General features: G+C 43.6%; 1 protein-coding gene across 2 annotated transcripts in view; it reads left to right on the forward strand.

Annotated features, from left to right (window-relative positions):
- Positions 1-8,984: 8,984 nt before the first annotated feature.
- LOC306937481 (myosin-9-like) overlaps positions 8,985-23,491 on the forward strand; it is a 42,728-nt gene continuing 28,221 nt past the window's right edge. The window contains exons 1-2 of one of the 2 annotated variants that reach the window (XM_079521283.1): positions 8,985-9,257; positions 21,135-21,466. In XM_079521283.1, coding sequence (XP_079377409.1) covers positions 21,140-21,466 — 327 coding nt within the window. In that variant the 5' untranslated portion in view covers positions 8,985-9,257; positions 21,135-21,139. The remainder of the gene's footprint in view (positions 9,258-21,134; positions 21,467-23,491) is intronic. The other variant, XM_079521282.1, reaches the window with a different exon arrangement.

Raw genomic sequence — 23,491 nt, forward strand, 5'->3', positions numbered from 1 at the left:
AAATGTTCTGGCAGGAGCAATGTCAATTCTATGTCAAACACATTACTGAACACTGGAAATGACTCACAATCTGTCATGATGTTCCCATGCTGTTCTCCTCTGTTTGAACATGAATGTTACCAACCCTCTCATCAAACTGGCGGAGTGGAAGGGGGGAGGTGAAGCTCGCCCACATGGCACCCGCCACTTAACGCCTCCCACCTAATTACCTCCCACCCCCTGTACCCTCAAATCAACTTTATGGCTCACAGTCTCTCCCTCCCTCTCATCTCTAGGTCCATCTCTCTGTCTAGCACACCTGAGCAAATATCCCCTCCAGCGTGTGTCTAGTACCTCCCTCTCATTTGTCAAAGTTCCTGATGATAAAAGGCAACCTAGTCTAGCACCCGTCTCTCTGGGCCCTCTGGGGCACAGATAGATAACCATCGCGCACTCACACTCTTGACAACTTCACCTGCTTTAGGTGAAGGGGTTAAACCACTTGCTTATTGCACCGCAGTGCATGTCTTACCACGTCAGCAGTCCAGACTCCAGATGTTAATACTGTCATCAACCTCAGCTTACCCGCTCTGACGTACCAAGCTGGCAAGGGTTCAGTTCCAAACATCAAGCCTCCACTGGTCCACAGTGCATTTGAGTGGCCTGGGAAGCTATTAGCAACATGACGCATTTGTCCTCACTTGGTGTCAACTGTCAATCACTCAAGACCTCTGCCAATGGATTTCAGATGTTCTGGTATTCATAAATAACAGTTTGCCTTACTTAGGACAGTAAATTGAGGGCAGAGATGGGGGACCGCATTAAACACGGGGTTGTGTTTATCTGGTCGACACCCAATCCGCTCAGCTACTGGGTCACACCCCCATAGACACTTTTACCCTTAATCTTGAACTGGCTACTTTTGTTACACCAGCATCACAGGCATCCAGTATTTAGTACTCTGCCCCAATACAATATCCTCATCCTGAAAGATAAGAGATGATGGCTTTCTTTGGCACAGAATATGTGCTACTGGGAATTGGTGGATGAGCCATTATATAAGCCCTACATAGACTTACAACGGATAGTGAAAATAGCTGCACTACAAGCGTTCTTCATCTACCGGTATATACTTCCCAAAATAGGGACTCTGAGTTGAAAGTGGTTAAGGTGGTAGCAGGTTGCCCTTGATGTAGAACAGCGGTCCCCAAACATTTTTGGTCATGCACCCCCTGTTACCTCCTGACCTAGCTGATGCACCCCCCAACGTCTCATTGTATTTGTTCGATGATAATTTTTTGAGTGGTGTAAACCACTCCTACAACTGGCTTTTTTGTGCAGAAAAAATGAGCATGGTTGCCATGTTCACCCTGTTGTACTGACGTAATGAAATCACACCCGGGTGAACATAGCAACCATGCTCATTTTTTCTGCACAAACAAAGCCAGATAATGAAATCACACCCGGGTGTGATTTCATTACGTCAGACATGATTTCATTACGTCAGACAGACCTTACACCACTCAGTTCACACAGGTGTGATTTTTAAATATAATTATGGCAAATAATCACAGAATGTCGCAGAGTCCTGCAGCTGCTCTATACATCTCCTTACAACAGTTTTAAACCGGATTTTGCGTTTGTGTTAACACCATAAAACCGCCATTACCCTTTTCATGTCACGCACCCCCTAGCCTCGGTAAGTAAGTAGCCTTGACGAGCCATGAGGCCCATAGGGCAGGAGCCTATCTCCTGTTTCTGTAGCGTGAGGCAGCTTGATGTACAAGTACACCCCCTGGACATGACGCTAGTATGTTGCAGGGACTTGCCCCCAATCCAACCCTTGAGTACCTCGATACCCAGGCTTTTATTTTCATTCGCTACGGCTCAAAACACGAAGACTCACCCCCTAGAGATGTTTGCGCACCACAAGGGGTCCACGCACCAAAGTTTGGGAACCCCTGATGTAGAACATTGCTGGTCCTGAACCCCGGTACTGACAGGAGGGTGTATTCCAACTAGAGACCACCAGCTCTGTTAAAGTGCCCTTGAGCAAGGCACTCAACCACCAAAATGCTTGGTTCTGACCTCGGATGTAATGCAAAGTTGTACTGTTTATAAGTATCTAGGAAGGATATGCAAAAAGATTTAAATGTGTTAACTCTTTCTGTGACAAAGTGGTTCCTCTTTTCCAATTAGTACACTGAATGGGATTAGGACAGGAGATAAACCACCTGCACTCTATAACCTGCTACTTCTCAGTCATCACTCCCATCATCCATTCTTCTCTCATGATTTCAACCGGCAGGAGGAAGGTTCCAGCCCCGTCTGCCGTCCTGAATCACATCATGTTATTACAGAACCCACAGCCGACACCATCATGGCAAAGGGCTTCTAGACTGCTTATTAAGTGCAATGTTAGACATGTTCCATCTACAGTTTCAGCAACCCTGGCTCTGATTAGCTCATCGCCAAATGAAAAATTCCCCCGGGGTACGTACATACACACGCGCATGTACACACACACACACACACACACACACACATGCTGGAGAGTTGCTCCAGTAGCTGGCAAAGGCAGGGGTCCAGCACATTTGCAATAAGCAGGGAATTCCACTGGCATTACATAATCAGGTGTGAGTAAAGGCAGAGGAGGAGTTGGGTGCTGCCAGCCAGTGGCTTACATATGTAATCCTGCAGACTTATTGTGTGCTAGATGAAAGACATTCCTTTTAAGGCACATTAGATGCATAGTTCAAATGGCTGAAATTACACAGGAAGTACCTTTTTGTAATATTTTTTTTTAGATCCTTTCTCCTCTTTATTTCCCTTTTTATCTCTCTTTCTCTGACACTTTGTCTTTCTATTATCTCCTCACTGAGTGACCAGTGTCTAGACATCAAGCCTGATGACATAGCTCTAACCCCCTTACTATTCTTTGTGTGTGAGAGTGTGTATTCATCTCTCTCCCTGTGTGACTCAGTCAGAGGTATGAGGTGAATGACGGGATGACGGCAACAGGCAGGGAAAGGTTCATGAGGCAGCGTTGTAACTCTACACCTCTTCCGCCAAAAACAATAGACCACACCTCCATCCTCGCTCCCGCTGTCTCTCTCTCCCACTCAACCACTCTTGTTACCATATAAGGCAAAAAAAAGACAGGGGAAGCCAGTGGCTGCTGAACAAACGGGCAGAGAGGGAGAGAGCTGAGAGAATTCCTCTGCTGACTCTCTCTTTCTCTCTCTCTTTTTCATCCACGACTTGGACTCTATAACTGTTCAATGTTTACTGTGTGTTTGTTTGAGTGGCCTTGCCTGTGTCATGCGGCCAAAATGCCATCGTCCTGTGTGTCTGTGAGTGAGCACTCACATCTGTGCGTGCATGTCTGCTTGTATGTTGGTGCCTGTGTGTGTCACTGAGAGATAGTTTTTAGATGACATCCAGTTCTGGCACAGCCCTAGAGTATTCTGTGTTTATAGTAAATACATAGTTGTATTTATATTTTAAACACACTGCCCTCAGTGTGTTAGGTCTCCACTTTGTTCCAGACAAATACTAACCCGGTGTAGACACAGCAGTCTCTTTGGATCTCTACATCATGCCATATTATTGTACCCCATGCTGTCTCGTGCGCCATTCAGTATATCATAATATTATGCTGATGACTTACAAATCAAGGTCAAATGATGGAATCAAATGTGGATTTGTGATTAGTGGACAGATAGACAAATAAGACAGAAACCCATGAGGAGAGGGGCTGTATTCTGTCTGTTACTTTTATTCCACATTCCTGCTTCTTGTGAGTCAACATACGTCTTATCAGTCCTTCCTGTGCACTGATTACTAAGGAAAAGGAGAGGAGTGAGGGAGAGAGGAAAGGGAAGCAAGGCAGCAAGCAGGGCATAAGGAAGGGAGAATACGGTGCTCACGAGCTCAGCTATTCTCTCATTATTGCATATCTGGCATTCTGGATCTGCTGCTAATTATTCTGTGTGGTTGTGGACCTGCCATTTAAGGACAAAATAGATTCCAGGACAGCAAAATTCTCAGCGTTGATTAATGTAAGTGTAGTGTAAGCATTAACCCTTATAGTGTGAAGGTCCATCTGAGTCAATTTTCACTGTCAAATTAGGAATTAACTGTCATATCAAGAGTCTGCCTGTTAAACCCCATACTTCATTGACCGGAGTCCCCCAGGGGTCTATAGTAGGCCCCCTTTTTTCCCTTCTACACCAAGTCTCTCTACCAAAAATAGCTTATCTACAGCTTACAACGTTTACGATATGTTGTAAGTTTATAGAGACAAATGTTTGCCTCAGAATAGGGACTTAAGGGTTCATATGGTTAAATGGAAGGGAGTTGCGTAAATAGTCCTGGCAGGGGGTCTTGGACATTGTTGCTGAATGATGTCGAACAAGAAATGTAGGGGTTGGTTGCTGACACACTACAACGTGTTTTTATAGTCACTGGGCTCACAGTCAAGTGTGTGTGTGTGTGTGTGTGTGTGTGTGTGTGTGTGTGTGTGTGTGTGTGTGTGTGTGTGTGTGTGTGTGTGTGTGTGTGTGTGTGTGTGTGTGTGTGTGTGTGTGTGTGTGTGTGTGTGTGTGTGTGTGTTTTATTTCTTTCAGACGATAGCAGAGTTGGACTGTCAGTGGATCTAATGGAAGCATGCAAAATAGCATGTTTACCATCAGAGCTGACAAATACCTACATATTTGTGCATGTACTGTGTGTGTTCTGTGCGAGAGAGCATACACACACACACACACTAATACAGAGAGATAGGTTGGCTGCAATATGTAGGCCCGCCCACACATGAATTCACAAAGGCAAATTAAAACCGGTGAATGCGTTAACATACCAGCATGTTAACACGGTGTGACTGAATGGAGGCCTTTCTATCTGAGCAGATGATATAATGACTTTGCACACCCTGAATTACAGACACACCCTGCTGCTATTACAACCGACTGAAGAGAAAAAAAGAGAAAGGCAGACTGGGTCATAGTGAGAGAGCGAGGGAAGCTGGGAGGGAGAGAGAAAGTGAGGTCAGGAGTGTCCATATTTGGTAATTCAGAGCGGTGCCCTGTTTTTAACCCATGGTTGCATTGTGTACCCAGTTCAGTTCTGTTGTTTCCTGTGACATTGCTCTAAGGGGAGTGATAGCATACTGAATAACAGTAACACTCAAATGTTATCTTTTTCTCTCTCCCTGTCTCTCGTTCTCTATTTTCAATGACTCTATAAAAATAATCTACTTTTCTCTTTCAGCATCAGGGATACTAAAATGTTCATGTTTGACCTGTCAATTGACCTTTTGAATGTTGCCCAGTGAGAGAGTGTGAGATGTATTGATTTTTCCATCCATATGGAATGTCCAGAGCTCTATGTGTGTATGTCATGCACAGATGCTAAACGTGCAGAAACTAACACAGACACATTCCATTCATACTAACACAGAGTTACCGTAAGTCACACTTCTGACAATGGTTAACATAGCATGTGAGTTTCCTATACGTGAACATGTGACCTCGTATGGTAAACTGGCAGTTGACTTGATGTCTATTATGTTCATTTATTTTACATGAACATTTACACATAACCAAAATTTGCAGAGAGGTCTTTTTACTTTGTACATGTCCATTGTAACCTTTATTTATTGAGTGATTAATTGCATAGCATATGAGCACATTGGTATTTGCACAACATAATTTGCACACAGTTTGCACCTCTGTACTGCTTCCAAAAATGGCTCATTCTTGTCCCTAACATGTCTTTTGGTGAGGCAGGAAAATGGAGCACTTGGAGGAAACCCACTTGAACATGAGAACATGCAGACTCCACACAGGAAGACACCGGTCAAGTTCGAACCCTGGAACTTCCTCTTGTGAGGCAACAGTTATAACCACTGATCCACTGTGCCTGTTCAAGGACAAGGAGGAGGGGTGATTTAACCAGGAACTCCCAGACAACATCCTGCGCTATTACTACAGTATATTCTGTGTTCATATAATCACAAAATCTTATAAATGTTACTGAACAATAATACTGTCTATGGCATCCTTTATTCTCACAATATTTTTTGCTGGAAGTAAGATAAACAACACTAAAGTAATGTTTCTCCTTTTCACTGTGGTAGGACAGTAAATATTCACTTGGGCCTTTTTATATAACATTTTCTTTGAGTCTCAAATTGTGCTACCGATTTGACACTGAAAAACTAAAAATGTTTACTATCTTCGGCTATCTGTGCTAATTTCTCCATGCCGGTTGTGACATGTGTCTTGGCCCTGTGCCTTCAGTTCTACTGGTTGGATTGTGACCACAATCACCAACTCTGAATCTTGGGGAAGAATTTGAGGTAAACAGGTTTAACCTTCTTCTCTGTAGGCTTTGGCAGACCAGAGCTCTCATTCTCAACATCAATCATCTTGCTCATCCCTGCTTGTCTTTTTCCGCTTCTCCACAGCCAAGTCTCCCCGTCCTTCTCTACTTGGTTGGCAGCCTACCACTCTCTTCGACACATTTTTGAAGCAAACTTCCATTTTCTTGGAGTTTGTTAGGTTCTGTTGTTATTTCATGGTTGGATAGGTCTATACTAGGGGTGCCCAAAAGGTAGATTGTGATCTTCCAGTAGATCAGAAATAGCCTGGCTAATAAGCCAGACTCAAATCACACTGCCAACGGCTGATTCGTTCTGGCTTATTAGCCAGGCTAGATCAGAAAGGCTTTGCAGGTAGATCGCATGACATGGCCCTAAAATATATAATTAAAAAAGGAAAAGGGCATCTGCCACTTGAATTAAGGTGTCTTCATTGATTAACATCAAATCGGGCCTGTCTCAAACCCACAATGCAACACTTTGTTTTCAAGAGTGTTGCATTACGTCAGATGCATTACAAAGTTAGACAAAACAAAACAGTACCAATTCCATTTCCGCCCTCTATTTCCCATTCCAAGTGCGTTTGTCTTATGTAACACCAGCGCCGCTATTCCAAAGCCCCTTCAGGTACATTTTTAAACTATTTTCAGCAATGATATAATATTTTTTGGGTTGGTATAGACCTTGTTGCGCTGGTCATTTTGAAAGTAGCTCTCAAGTCAAAAAAGTGCGGGCACCCCTAGTATATACACACCTGTACCCCCTCCCACACATCCTCCCACCCACACAGTGTTGAGAACATTTTCAATTGTCAAAACTTTCCCCACATTTTCAATTTCTTCATAGGGATGAATGAGTCTACATTTGATTGAGACAAGAACAAAAGTGTGAAATGAAGCAAGCCGATGGCGTTTGAAACTTAGCCAGTATTCGAGTCAATAACATTAATTATACTGTCACCTGTAGCGGTTCCCACGTTGTGATGTCTTGTCTGGTCATGTCATCTTGGCTTACTCGCTAGACTGAACAGGAACTTTTAGCCTTAACGATTTTTCTCAACTGATCCACTTCCCAATTTATTTTTCTTATAAATAAAGTATAAAAACACCCGTGTGAAGTGAGTAAAAATGAATATACTTCTTCATGAATGAATGTGTCATCTTATTATTATCTTTTAACCATGATACAATGTTTAAAAAAACTCATCTTTTCACCATGATCATGTAAGATGACAAATGAATTGATATGATTGGTTAGCCGATTTGCTCGTCTACATATGACGTACATTTTACTTTCATTGTCAATGGCATTTAATGTTTGTGTTGCCACAAATTTACGTCATATTTCAGGCACATATGACGTAAATTCTCCTTTCCTTGTCAATGGCAAAAGTGATACGTGACGGGATATATAGGGGGAAAAAAATCACACCTGTGTGAACTGAGTGGTGCAGTGACGTCACATACTAACCATAGCAACCATGCTCACCCGTACAGGCACAAACACACACGGGTACTAACAAAGCCAGTTGTTGGAGTGGTTTGCACCACTCAAAAATGGAAAGTATAAGTGTAAGAATATGTATTTCTCTTCCTTAAAAATAAATTGTGTCATATATGGAAGGGCTCGGGCAGGCATGCAAAGGTTGAAGTATTCACATGTTTAAGTAATCATGTGAATGCAGCATTACATCTTGTGTACAGGTACATAAGAGTAAAACTTATTTTTGTTTGGCATAACAGACAATGCAGCAGCATATAGATAGAATAACATTCAAACAACAAAACACAACAACCACAGCAAACAAAGGGATCAAATAAGAGTGCAAGAAAGAGCATTCAAAGAGTTAACAGCTTCACAGTAGGTTATGTTCCATTTTAGTTTAAGAAGGTGCAATTCGAGGTTATGTTCCATATATAGGCTACAGCAATTTTAGCCAAAGTGGTAGTAATAATATTTAGCCTAGAATAATGTTGGATATTAGGTAAGCATTGATATATGCTAGTATATCAAAACTGATCTTTGTTTTCAAAGCAGACAGGGACCAGACTGGTAGCCCTCATGACACAATGGGATAACCTGGATTGATGATGAAGCTCGTCCTGAAATGGACTGGTGCTTATATGGTCATGAAAATCCTTAGCATGCACATACCTCTGTCATTAAACACAGCTTTATCTCTGCCCCCCCTATCCTCCCTCCTCTCAACTATTTCAAGTTCAGGGTTCTTTTTATTCCCTCCTCCCCATGCCCAGTGGCACTCGCCCCTCCGCTGGAGCCACGCCCCCGGGGTGAAATGTCATTGGCTCAAAGTGCCTGGAACATCAGATCATTGGCCGAGACAGCCGGTGGGGGGCGGGTCCCCTCTTGGCCACGGACCACGCCCCCTCTGGACCGCACCCCGGGCCCGGGGCGGGCTGACGTTACTTCGCCGTAGGACTGGGTCGCGCGCCACCAAAAAAGAAAAGAAAAGCCGAACTGCAAGATCAAAACGCGTCGCAGTGGTCGCAGACGACACTCGCTGTGAGCTTGTAGATCGGCTATTTCTCCGGCGCGCTGCACCGTCGTACGACGGAGGTATCTAAATGAAAAAAGGCGTGAATTGACGTGAAGCAGCAGCAGCCAGCCACTCAGCCCAGCTAGTGGAAGAGGAGGAAGAGAGGGAGGGAAAAAGGAGGAAAGAAAAAAACAGAAAGAAAGAGAGAAAGAAAGAAAGAAAGAAGAGGGAGGAGGAGGAAGCTCGCCTCGCTGCTGTTTAGTTTGGTCTGACTCTGAGCTCTAAACGAAGCCGCTTGCTTGTCGTCTGGAAAAGGAGTTTGTTTGACACGGACTGACTGAGCCGCCTGGTTGTTGTTTAAAACCAGCTTCCCAAAAGCGTCCTGCATCCAAACAGCAGGTAAACTTTCAAACTTTTAATATATCATATATATATATTAATTGTATAATCAATAAATAATACACGTATTATTCATAAATATCTGACCGGTGTTTAATTAGCAAGCGTGCTATTGAGTGAACCAGGAAGGACGGAGGGAAAGAAAGTTCCAACTTCATCACCTCATTGGGTGGGACCACCGGGTGCTTATTAACACAGAATTCATTTTATTTGGGGGGCTTTCTTCTGACCCTAAAATGTATTTTATTTATTTGAGACTTGCCATAGTTGTATTATATTCCACCATGGTGCTGCTGTGCTGTTTGAACATGCAGTTGAACAACATGGTCAGCTCTGCTCTGGTTCAATGTGGCGACAAGAAGCTAAAAGCTACACACACAGTCAGCCAGGAAGTGATTCGCTTGAATGAGTTGCAGAAAAAAAGGCCTTGTGTCTAAACTGAAGGACATGCAGGGCAGGCAATGACATAAAGCATGTGCGCTTGAGTATTAAACTACTTAAAACAGATATTTAATTTTAAGTACAATACATTGAAGAAACAAGTATAGCTTAAAGTGAACTTGAGCAGGCGAACTTGGGAGGCTTTGTGTGCAACCGGCCACAGGAGATGTATGTAATGAATGTAAACTATAGGCTAGTAGTGTTAATAACTATTAACATTAGGAAGTGTTTCATTGCGTTGCGGTTTGAACCGACGGGCTGGTTTACGTTTACATTTGTAACGTTTACGTTACAGTGTGTGTGGTCTCATCAGCGGAGTGCGCGAGCGAGCGGACGCCTGGCAGACAAACAAGGGAAGGGATGGTTGGCAAAGCATGACGTCACTCATTGAATGACCGACTGGCAAACGCCTCCTATCACAGATATAGTAGAATCACCCAGTCAGTATCTGTTAAAATCTATATTGTACGATTTTCTTTTTAATTGTTATTCAGTTGTGGATACTTATTTTGGTCATTCATTCAAATTCCTTGATTATAATACAGCAGTAGCATGCTTGGTCAATTTATTTTATTCATTCGTTCGTTTACTCTTCTGATTCTCCCATATTTTCAGTTGTGTGAACGTTATTCCCCAGACGTCATACTGTATGTGCGGTGCCACCATTGAGTCTATTTATGTAAGGAATCTCGTGCTTGTCAGTAGCCTACATTCTGTGTTTGCTCTGTGGATTTGCAATTGTTTGGGGTCGTGAGATTACAGATCGCGGTTGTGCTGTGGAGAGAGAGAGACTCGCGGGAATGTGCGCACGCCCTTCTGCTGTGTAGAACATTGTAATCTCATGGAGTCAGAACTAGCAGTAAATTAACTATTAACTATTTCTAAAGACAGCCAGGGCACTGGAGCCCTCACACAACTCTACCAACTCTAAATCATACACACAAGGGAAGGGAGGCATGTATATAAGTCTGTTTTCCGTTGTATAGTGTAGTGTTCAAGCCTTCAAACAATCTGGGAAAGTAGCACTAAGCCCTCAGTTTTAATAATCAAAACCATGCACTTCTATCCAGCTCAAACTATCTGCCAAGCAGCTATTAATTAAATCAACCATTGAACTTTACTTGTCACATGGAAATTACCCTGGCATAAACATTATTATAATGACTAGGTTAAAGGAAAGCAGTCAAAGCTGGAGTTACTGAAATAGACCTATCGTTCAGGCAGGGTTCTTTTCTTGCAATGTATGCCTATGCTTCAAGTACTGCTTCAAGCACTGGTCCAAAGATTTTTTTTTTTAAATCTTTACACATTGGTCCACTTCAGGGTGACACCCATTGTTAGGGCAGAGCAGTATGAAATATTGAACTATATACTGTATGAAATGTGGAAGCCAGCTCAGCGTTCCTTTTGCGAGATATTTTAGTACAGCATGTTGTTCAATGCAGACTGACCATGTGGTAATGAATGCATATTAGCATCAGTAAAGGGCACATATGGTGAGATGCAGTATCCTCATATCCTGTTTGTGCAGGGAGTAGCCTGTGACTCGAAGCTCAGGCATGGGTCCTCTGAACTTCTGAAGGACAATATCTTAGTACTTATTTGACAGTTTTATTCTTATTCAGCCCCCTTTGGAGATGGCTGCATTTCATCATTTGTGGCTCAGTGTTGTCCATATCCATAAGTTGTGTTGCCTTTCCGCTCATCTTCAAATGACAGTGGGAGTGAACATGCCTTCTTTGGATATTTAGAAAACTGTTTAGGATGAATAGGCATTGCATATGCCGGGCAGATACAAGTCATGCATTGGCTGCATGACAGTCCAGTACACTGTATGGTGCAGCTATCCCATGTTATGTCTCAAGTTCTTATTTACACATTTCTGAGCAGTATGTGGCCTTCTAACTGAATTTACTGGTTAACCCTTCCATTTAAAGTGTCAACATTAAGCCAAGTAGCAGAGTGGCAATAAATAAAGATAAGCTCAGAGACACAAGAAAATTCTCCATGCAAATTGTCCAGGCCTATAGGCAAAGAAAGGAACTGATGATATATAAGTGCCATTTTGGACCTGAAGCCTGAAGGGCAAAGCCACTTGTGTTGATCGTGCCAGTTTTGTTTGTGTACTAAACAATCCATTTACTAGGTGAAGTGAGTCCTTGACAATGGGCATCAAGAGTGTCACATGGCCCAGTTCTTTCTAACTTCAAGTCAGCTGAGATGAATTCATGCGAGAGAGAACGCATCCCAGTAAGAGAAAGGAGCCCAGTTAGATCAATTGACCATGGCAGAGATGATGCCACAGTTCCCTGTGGTCTAGGCCTTCTAGGATTGCTCATAAGCCATCCCATAACATAACAGTAGTCAGACAGGAAAGGGGGAGAGAAATGGGGAGTGACACGCGGCAAAGGCCGTCGGGCTCGGCAGTCGTACCCGAGGCACACCGTCCGGCTGGCTTGGCAGCCTAGTTGCCCAGACGGTTCCGTCCGGGCCGGATAATCTATTCCTGCACTGCTCAGCTTCTGTCTTTTTAACCCAGACAGGTTAGCGAGGATGTCATTATATTTGAGTCATATGAATACCGCTGGGCTGTCACTCAAGTCTTTCATACGCTCATGTTGTAATGGCATAATGTGTTCCTCTCACTTTGAATTTCCTGTCTATTTTTGGTTTAACAAAATTGATATTTCTTCTGGATGACTTGAATAGCGTGATACAATTGGGTCGGTCGCATTGGTAGAATTGACCAGTCCCTTGGATATGTTTACCAATGATCCTTATTCCTTCTGAGGACCTCTATTAATCATTACCTCAGCACCTCAAGTCGCTGTGCCCACCTCATGCTCATTTTTGTTCTTTTTCTTTCTCTTTACTGTCTGTCCTTAGCCTCTTGTTTGTCCCTAACCCACCCCATCCGTTCCTTCAAACTCCTTTCCTCTGGCTGTGCACACCTGTAGCCCTTAAACCCTTAATGGTACTGAACAATGCTAGGAAATGGCTGCTTTGTGACTGCAAACAAACACATCTTGTTCTCAACAGTTCACTGGAAAGACTTTACTGGAAGTGGATTAGGCCTTCTGTGATGACTGGCGGTGTGTGGCTGTGGCGTTAACGTATACTGGGAATGACCTTTTGCACCATGTTGGTTATAAATGATGAGCTCATCGCTCATGCTTGTTCATAGGTTTATAGGTTAACAGCCTGCCTATTGCCTAGTCTACTTTAAGAAGGAAGCCTGATGATGTCACTTCCGGTGAGAGCCTGCCTTGAACAAAGTAGGGCGGGGCTGGTATTGCAATATATCATATCGTCATATAAAATTCGATATTGGCAGTGGGATTTTGGATATTGTTATATACACGCGTTTGGTTTTAACCCCCTGAACCCTAGTGTCCTTGTGCTGGGCATGATGAGCATTCTGCAAAAATAACAGATCTACATGCCTAACTCATCACAGCTCTATGCATTTTAGATCAGCTATTTTTGTCAACGCTGTAGAGGGGGGGACAACAAGTATTTAGACACTTGGTGGACCCAGGTCAACTGAATTATATAGCGTTTATTAGTTAAAGACTGAATTACATTAAAGTTGTCATTTTATGAACTGACCTTACTGTTATATTTTTGAGTGGTGCAGCCACTCCAATGAACAGCAATGTGTGTCTGTTTAGGGTACCAACAAGTTTTTCTTTTGCCTTTACTTTACTGCCCAATATGCTAATTATTTATGAAAAATATTGTGTAAATATCGACTTACTTATTCATATAGTTATTTGGTCAATATCAAGACATTTGATTTTACCTTCATTGTTGATTTTTTTTGTGTTCTAGTTTTATTTAAGTTAGTAATGGTATTATTTTCTAATATAAAGGTGCTATACATTTGCCCATAGTTTGTGTAATAGTTCTGTCAATTTTGTACTAAAATATTGTAATGACTGATGATTTACAATTCAAACTGTGGGCTGTGGTATGTGGTGTATATTGTGATTGAAGCTGTGAGACTCGATGAATGATTGGAATTTCATTTCACTCTCATCATGCATGTCAATAACTAGACTTTGCTCATTGTTGGGTGTGTGTGACCTACACACCTGCCACGAGAATAAGCTGATACTTCTGGGTAATTGCACAACTTATTCAACTCAAACGCTCAACTCTTTCGACAGTTTCTCAGCGTGAACTTTGAAACGTGCTGACTGTGTGCCCTTTTCTTCCCAAGTCAATCCAAGTTGCAGGGTGGACGGCTCGATTGGTTGAACATACTGTATCTATAGCTTCTATTGTGTGAAAATATTTCTTGAACATATTGTCTAGACTCTATGGTAAATACTATACTATTTGTTGATTGTATGCTTGTTATATGATCGTGTGCAGCACTTTGGTTGACCTTCTGGTCTTTGTAAATGTGCTCTATAAATAAAGTTTGATTTGAAATATATTCTTTGAAGATATAAAAGTTGATTGGCTCTGTCACTCGGTTAATTCCTGTATTTACGCAGGCATTGGTTCAAGGGTGTAGCACTAGCAGGCTACGTGTTTTTACCAGGCTGAAGATGGCAGGTGATATATGAATATATGATATATGAGTACGAAAGGGCACCAAATGGGAGTGGATGACTTCAAATGCTAGGGGAGGTATGATAAAGCTGCTAGTGAAAGACTGGATACATTACTAGTTTGCCTGTGTCTTCACAATATGGCTTCTGTTGCAGTCACACGGGAAACGATCAAATGCATGTTGCAATTAATTGCATGGTCATGTTTCGATTTCAAACAAACTTTTCAGTCATATTGAATTAACACTGCACATATTGGGTTAACAATCATTTTAGATGACAAAATTGGGTATTGCGATATCAGATTATCATCATAACAACACTATGATTCCATTGAAAGATGATAAAACGATAACGGTTATTGCCCAGCCTCTGAAATGAATCCTGGAGGCTAAATCCTTGCTGCACCAGGAGAAGCAGTTCAGAAATAAACTCATTGGAAGTAATTGATTGCAGGCCAGGAGAGATGTGTATCTTAACTCCCTTCTGCATTCTTTCACAGCTGTTAAAAGGCTTATGTAACCGCGTTCTAGTGTACAGTTTGAAGGCTTCAGGGTAAAATGCGTGCAGAATCCTTCTGTCTGTGATCTGATTTGAAATGTAAAAGCAATCGTGTTCTTTATTGTAAATATGTATCATAATAACGCTTGATTCATGCAGTGCCCAATCACTAAAATGAGATTGATCATTGATCTGCAGTTCTGCATTAATTCAAATCCATCTATGATGCTGAATAAGTTGTGCACAGAATGCCATCATGTCTATATTGAGTGTTATATACTTTCAAATAACAGAATTATAAAGTTTTTAATGGAAAATGGATTGGATGGCTTGAGCTATACTATTATTTGAGGCTGTTACTGCAGGCATCAAACTGTCAGTTCTCGTCAGAGCCTAGTTGGTATTTGTGGATGGCATTGGCCGACTTCCAGTTAGGACTGAAATTGGACACCGCTTGGGCCAGGAATGTGAAAAATTATGGAAAATGACGATGGTCTGTCATGGTTTGTGGTTTATTTTCCAGCATAGACTTAATTTACTCCTCAGTACGCAGGGCTGAACAGCGTGTGCTCGAGAAGGAAGACGTAAGCCAATCCCTTCTCTTCACAAGAATCCACAAGTTCCACAAATGGCAAAATAGTTTTCTCACTTTGTCATTTCCTCCTTGACTTGCAGAGGGAAGGAGGAAAAACGACGATAGTCTCTACATAATGAACTTAAACGACTGGATACATCCGCTGTCCCTGTCTGGCACCCAGTATGGCTCATTTAGCAATCGGACATCGAGGTGGGGAGTGGAGGTTAGGAGGCAAGGACATGCGAGGGACTAGGATCCAAAGACGACACCATGAAAAGGAGACAGTGTGTTGTTTGGTGGATCAGACATAAACAATGGAACCCAAACAGACGAGGGTGACAGCAGTGTGAGGCGATGTCCACAGCAAAGCATGTTGAGGAAAAGTGCGCATGGCACTCAGCCCAGGGACGACTAGAGAGAAGCGGCATGAAGGAGAGGTTATTGACCATCCGGTTAGCTTAATATTCCGTCGATTGGGCATTCGGCTCGACATGGCCCCTTCACAGGTGCTCTTTGGCTGGTAGTCTCATAAGCCAGACTGTCTCTTGATTTTCTTCCACTATCTATGAATTCTTACCAGTCTGTAATTCCAGGCCATAACAGGAAGCTGTTATCTACTCTTCAGAGTTCAGACCAGAAGGGTATTTCTATTTTCCCAATGTGGTGGTTGCAAAAACATTTTAAAATATATTTGAGTTTTCCGTCAGTGGTTCTCAACCTGTGGGCCGGGACGATTTTGTGGGGGTCCCGACTCCCCAGAGGACAGTGAAGTAAGTGACAATTTAAGGACTTTAAGTTTTAAGTTTACATCAAGAGTAATCAACAAACTATACAACAAAACTGGTCAACCATTGGCCAAATTGTCAAATACTATAAGAAAGAGGCAACAATTGTAAAAATGGCCAATTTACAAGCTCACAGCGCATTGCGAGGCGATTTTCACAATATAGATCTGTGGAAGCGAGTCAAACAAATTGTAATGCCTCAACTCCTAGTGCTTGTCAGGGTGGGGGTCCCCAGAAGTACAGACTTAGGCAGAAGCCCTTGAACTTGGGTACAACACAGAACATTACTGTACATGGTCATGTCATTTGAAGTAGCCCCTCCCACCTTCTTAGCACCGTGAAGACTCATGGCTTTCCCAGTAACGCAGCACATCCCTGTGTGAGGAAAAGTGGGAGAGTTGGTGAGCTGGAATGGAATGAGAGGGGGGGGGGGGGATTGATGGTCAGGCTGGTTTTGAAGAACCAGGCGAGCACATCGCCCCCACCCAGCCCCAGCCTGCTGTCTTCTTGAGTAGGACACGGCCTCTTTTCCTGTCCTCTCCTCCCATTCCTCTTGCTCTTCACTGCATCACTTCCTGTCTTTGTAGCCACATTCTGGTCTCTGTGATGAGGTCTGTTTCTAAAAGCGGCCTTCCCTCGTTCTCTTCCTTGTGGTTATTTAGTTTACCATGCTGCTTCCTCTTATGCCCCCCCCTGCTATTTTGGACCAGCTCTGATTTAATTTTCATACAAATTTTCTATGCTAGGTTTCTCTAATTGGGCAACTTGCACAAAAACAAACCAACCTGAATACACCCATTGTTTTGTGAGGCTATGTGAAATCTTTGACATGGATGGCACTTCCTAGAGCTCATACTCTTGCTTGGAACAGACCATAAATGAAACGCATCCTTTTATGTAGTTTTGTTCACAATATAACGATAGGATTTTGTCATTCTGGTTAGAAACCAACAATTAACTGCCATTAACGTTCTCTCAATCAGGGCCTGTCTCTGTCTGTTTACTTCAGGGATTAGCTTCAGGCCAACTGCGTTCTTCCTATATTGCTGCTTACTCACTTACCGTAATAACGAACACTCGTTAAGAATGACTAGGCCAGCTAATCCCAATATGGCTGGCTCCCGACAGGAGTGATAGTGTTTTCACAGCTGAACGGTGTTATAAAACAACAGGCCATCAGAGGGCCTCACCTTCGTAGAGGTGAGCTAAGAGGAAAGCCGTATCGGTCCTCAGACGAGTAATGGTGCAGGAGAAGTTGGATGCACGTTATGCTTGAGTCATAAATGATACACGCTCGCTCAGCTTTATCACAATGCCACGTTGGATTAGAACTATATATTTTGCGTCAACAGCCAGATTACAATTGGGTAGGTTTATGTCAAATTTGCTCTGGAAAAATAACTCGCCCTCCTTTTTTAAATAGAACAGTGTGTTAAACTAGACTGGACAGTTTATTTTTTATTTTTAGTCATACTCTCAGGAGAGGGAGCTGTGCAAAGTGTGTCAGTGACATATCTGTGTCAAGACATTCGAGTAGGAAAATGACAGAGGTCACATCACCATTGTGAACTAGTGTCCTTTCATTTTCTAATATGCTTTCGATCTGGCCTCTTTCTCTCCGTCCCTCTGGCAAGAAAACGTTACACAATCTCCTTCAATTTCCAATTTGTTTGCAAGCAGCTACATGTTATTTTCCACTAATTTCTCAAGTTTGTACTGTAGTTTATCATGATATTTGACATGGCCTGCTTTATAACCCTCATGGCCTCTGGCCCCCAGATGTGGTCCTCAGACACATTGCATGTGTGTATACATTTGTAGTAGTTTGTTTGAGCGACTGTTGACTTCTAACTAACTCGTCTCCCTACACTTAAGACCGTTGGCAAGCCATGGTGACCTCGGATAAGAAGAATCATTGCCAGAGTAATGCTTGGTGTGTTTTAGCCTGTTATTCCTCATTGCTTGTTTGTGCCAAATGAAGCAACATGGGGTCACACAATCAAAGTAGCTGCTCTTGTCCAGCCCTGCATGGAGTCAAGTAAAGCCAACTGATTTATGGTCAACCCAGTGGTTCCTAGCATTTTAGCCCGTGACCCAAAAGAGAAATTAGATTTTTGCCTGGGACCCAAATTAGTGAAAATAAATGTTTTGAAATAATAAAAGCTAAATGTAGGAAACACAAAATAGAGACCCATAAAAATGTTTCTGTGACCCACAAATGAGTCCCGACCCACTGTTTGGGAACCAGTGGTCTACACAGCCTCCTAGCTCTATAATGAGTGTGGTAGTGGTGGTCGATTCTTATCTACTTGAATATCATAATGACAACTGACAACTTGACGGGAACAGTGGGAGGGGTGTAAACGGGAAGAGGAAAGTGAGACTGAATCTGAGAAAGATGGGAGGGAACACGGAGAGAAGAGGGAGACATTTGTGGAATTCCTTTGCTCGCACTCTCCCTGATAAAGGTTGAGTATAGAAGGAATGTGGCCCTGGGAAAGACTGGATAAACAGAACAGGGTGGCGGATGGTGATGGGTCTCTGGAGAGACTGTGGGGTGACTGAGGGGGATGGAGAGGGGACCAGAGGAAGCAGCAAGCAGTAGTATTGGGACTAATTTGAGAGGGAGCAGGATAGTGTGCGTGTGTGTGTGTGGGGGGGGGGGGGGTCTGATGGAAGTCAGCTGTAGAGGCACTGACAGTGTTGCTGGAGTGTTGAGAGAGGTGGGGGGGAGGTCGTGAGAAGAACGGGGACCTCCCCCACACTGCGACCAGCTCTCAGACCGGGGTTAATGTGGCAGAACGGACGGGCCAGACGTGACCCTGTTGGAGCAGCATTAACCCCCAACAATCCCCCCCCCCCCCCCCCCCCCCCCCGGCACCGATACCATCACTGATTCTGACTGTGGGACTGCATAGCCTTTAGCTACCTGGCTTTCCCTCCTGATCTGTAAATGGGTATAGTCCAGCATCGCAGTGTGTGGTTGTTGTCATTTAGCTATTATTATTGCTACAACACTTGTCAGTACAGCATTTAAGCAAACCACATGAAGTGAAAAGTGAGGCCTATTAATTCTGAGTGAAAGAATGCACGTCAAGACATCATCTACACTGCTGAGTATGAGCTCTGTTTTATGTCATGGTAAGCATGAGAACTTGGCAGCAGCAGCCCCCCACCAACCCCCACTGGGCTTTACAGATTGCATTGCAAAACTATTATGATGGAAGAGTGAAACTCTGCCAGCACGTAAACGAGAGCTTAATTACGGTGATATATTGAGTGAAGGGGCCGACTGACTTGTAGCACTGTGATTCTTCTTAGTGTTTGCATGTGTGCAGCAGCACCACATGTGCAAACACAACTAAGTTGCCCGTGCTCTTTGGAGTGGTAAAAGCAACTTTTAGTTTTCCTGAGGGAAGTATAGGAGTGTTGGGAGGCTAATGAGCCGGGCCAACCGTGGTGGGAACGCTGTGCTACGCCCCTGTTGTGTAGGAATGATTGTAAGGATTTTAGTGTGTGTGTGTGTGTGTGTGTGTGTGTGTGTGTGTGGGGGGGGGGGGGGGGGGGGGGGGTCAGTGAAGGCTCAGCAGGTTCAGTTAATTGCCTGCAAGTCACTCTGTTCTCCCCTCTGGCTCGATGTGGGCTTATGTAACATGTTCCTTCATCAGTTTAACACTCGTAATACTCGTCTAGTAACACTCGTCTCGTAGCCCATGTCCCTCCCCTGTCACAGCCATGTTGTTCATAAGGCATGAGACGTACAGACAAAACGACAACGGCTTGAGCCGTGTCTAGGCTTGTACATGAAGCCATTCACCTCTGGCAGCAGCGCACGCAGCCAGAGGTGAACGTTATTAAACGGGCTGAACGAACGCTATCAAACATGACCCCACTGCTGGGGCATGTTTGGTGCAAAAGCTCTGCAGACAGCATTTTGTAGTGACCATAATTGTTCTGGACTCCCTGGGGGTTTTATATGGGAAGTTTTCTGTGAATTTCTTTTCTGCAGCCTAATCTGCTGAATGAGAGAACCTTTCCACCTCACCATCAACTGTTGTTCCCCTATTGGAGTCATTGCAAGCCTCGCAGGGTCCACAATTTCCCTCCACCTTTTCGACATAATCATTGCCTTGTGCAACCTGGCATTAAAGAAGCGCAAGATTAGTTTGAAGTCATTCCGAGCATGTAATCAACAGTCTCCTCAAACCACGTATTTAAGACAAAGTGGTTGGCACATGATGGTCATTACCACCAATGCCAGTCTTCAACTGCGCTCTGGACTAATTTGATAGTTGGTGAGTGAGATCTCGCTGAACAAAAAAAGTGGGTGTGAAAAGCAGCCAGTAATTTGATTAGCGTCCACAGCGGATTGCCAAGCAGGAACGTGGGGTCTGCATGGACACGGCTGTTTTATGTCAACCTGACCTTAACGTGGACACACTGCCTTGTGCATTCTCCAGAGCTTACCGGTATATAAGAAGCCCGATCCAATAAACCAGAGCCTTTATCATACAGGCTAGATAAGCCGCCGCCGCCTTTACCAGATATTACTGATGTCATACAGAGATGAAATAGAATGAACCTGTGAGGTAAATGCATCCTTTGAAGTCTTGGCTGTGCGTCTGTCAGGACGGGAGGATTAATGAAGCATCGGAACTGTAATGGCTCAACGTCTGTGAATCCCGAACTCCCTGGTTCGATCAACGCTTATTCTTTGAGCAAGACACTGAACCCTTAACTGCTCCCAAGTCCCAATTATCAGGGTGGTGTCTTACATGGTTGCCTCCACCATCTGTTTATGAATGTGTGTGCAAATGCATAAAAGTGATTCACATTTTGTGCTTTGGAGAATTTTACGTTCTGCAAGTGATAAGGGGATTGGGGTGTGATTTTTGTCTGGGTCTTCTGACCTGTCAATGATTTTGCAGGTCTAACTGAATATTCTCTGCTTACTCCATTCCTTCCCCCCTCTGTCCTCTACCCGCTTTTCTTCCTCCCTCTTTCTTCAATGTAGCAACCATGTCGGACGCAGACAAGTTCCTGTATGTGGACCGCAACATGGTCAACAATCCACTGGCACAAGCCGACTGGGCCACCAAGAAGCTGGTGTGGGTACCGTCGGATCGACTGGGCTTCGAGGCCGGCTCGGTGAAGGAAGAGCGCGGCGACGAGTGCCTGGTGGAGCTAGCTGACTCCGGTAAGAAAGTGAAGGTGAACAAGGATGACATCCAGAAGATGAACCCACCCAAGTTCAGCAAGGTGGAGGACATGGCCGAGCTCACCTGCCTCAACGAGGCCTCCGTGCTCCACAATCTGAAGGAGAGATACTACTCTGGCCTTATCTACGTGAGTGCACGACAGTCACACTCTCACACACATGAATCGTATATATTATGTCTTGGTTCTGTCTTCAGTACCATGGTTCTGTATTCAGGACAGGCAGGCCATCCATTAGAGATGTGAATTTTCACTGGTCTCATGTTTCAATTTGATTACAATTCACCTGTTTTATATTGGACTGGGAGTCTATGGTGTATCAACATGCACCTCAATTTTCAATATTAATGCATATGGCTAGTTAAAACAAGCAGTCAGATGCATCATTTGAACTGCCTTTATATTTAGAAGATGCTTTAACGTGATTGGCATTAAATCACTATCCTTCAGACATAAATAACTTAGCATTAAATTGTAAATCAAAATATACCATAACAAATGCTATTAGGCCTTGCCTACCTATTGTGAAATTGTTCAACCGTCAAAAACAAAACATAAGTCCATCTGCAGCTTGCTATAAATAAGGTTTTCACATAGCAGCTCTAAGACGGGCCACTTGACAAAGAGACTGTGTACACAGCAGGGCTCCAGCGTGCGACTTAATAGGTCGTATATGACACTTAATTTCTTACGGTGATACTTCAAATTTAATGAGGTCGCACCAGTGATACTTGGAAAAATCGAGGAGGAAAGAAATCTTTGTTAACACCATGGAGGCCCAGGGCGGAGATCTCCGTCAAGTTCAAGTTCATGGTCAAGTGCCCAAGGGGGAGATTGATAAATAGGACGGAGATTAATGATATCAAAACCGATCGCATCGCTCCACAGCCTAGGAGCGCTTGTTGCCCAATCCTCTGGCGCGCAAGAGTGACACGTCATCGAAAATGTCCCCTGCCTGTTTAGCTGACGAAAACTAAAATCTTAAAACGTTCATAACTCGCGATCTAAATCATCCCGTCTAATTCTGAAAAAATATCCTGTGTTTGACGGCCCTCCGCTGTCCAGTCGCTAGTCGCGATAGATTTATTCTTACCTCCCGTTGTTGTCGATCGACTCTAGAGTGGTGTGGCTATTGTTAGCTGCTACACAGACATTCACAACAACTTCCGGTGCGCCGGTAAAAGTGGTCCGGGCGCTATAAATGATGGGCACATTTTAGTAATGGATTAAATAGGTCCGGGCAAGCAAGGTGTTAACTCCGAGCCTCAACACTGAGGCACGGGCGCCGGGCGGCTTATATGTTAATAAAATATTACTTTCTTTTGGTTCAATCGCTGAGTCCCCTCTCTCCTCTCTCTCTCCCTAACCTCGCCTCGGTGTTGTCACCAAAAATGGCATTATCTACAAATTCACAATAGCCGCAATGTATGCTTCTACATGTGTTGAGTCCTCCTAGATCTGTCTGCTATGGTCAATTATGGACTTGTTGATTTGTGACTCATCTGCGTTTAATCAATCTGGGAACCCATTGGCGAAAATACATTTCCTTGAATTAGCCTCTTTTTATGACTTGTTACTGATCTCAGCCTAGGAATTTCTACGAATGCATGTAGCGTGTTAGTCTAGTAGTAATTTCTACGCATGCAATGTTGCTCCCAATAGAAAATCAACAACTTTGACATGCCCAAAATAGGAACAGACCTACATACCACAGTATTGCTATTCCCCTTTGGACACCTCCCTTAAAGCATATAATTGTGGCGACTTTGTCCCGGTGATGTTATCTAAGGCCCCTCCTCTGTGGTTACGAAAGAGCCATTAGCTCATATCGGAGCCTAGGCCCAGTCCGTCTGTCCTGGAAAGTCTCCAAACTGCCCCCACCCCCCCCATCTCCTAATCATCCCATTATGCACCGTTGTTTTTGTGACAACCCATTGTGTGCAACTGCACATTGTCACTGCAAAGCCAGTGTCCAATGTGTTTACAAACGGTTTGGTAGGAAGACCAGATTTCTCTTTCCCTCTACTTCTCTCTGTTTGGAGTTATGCTGTAAACAGGAAGCTTCGGGGAACAATGTTCTCCTGAGGGAAAGATGCTAAAGAATGTGGTGTTTCTTAGTGGAGGAGGGGAGTTATGGGTCTTCAGAGCCCAGTT

The sequence above is a fragment of the Electrona antarctica genome, assembly GCF_951216825.1.
Source record: "Electrona antarctica genome assembly, chromosome: 14".
Lineage (NCBI taxonomy): Eukaryota > Metazoa > Chordata > Actinopteri > Myctophiformes > Myctophidae > Electrona > Electrona antarctica.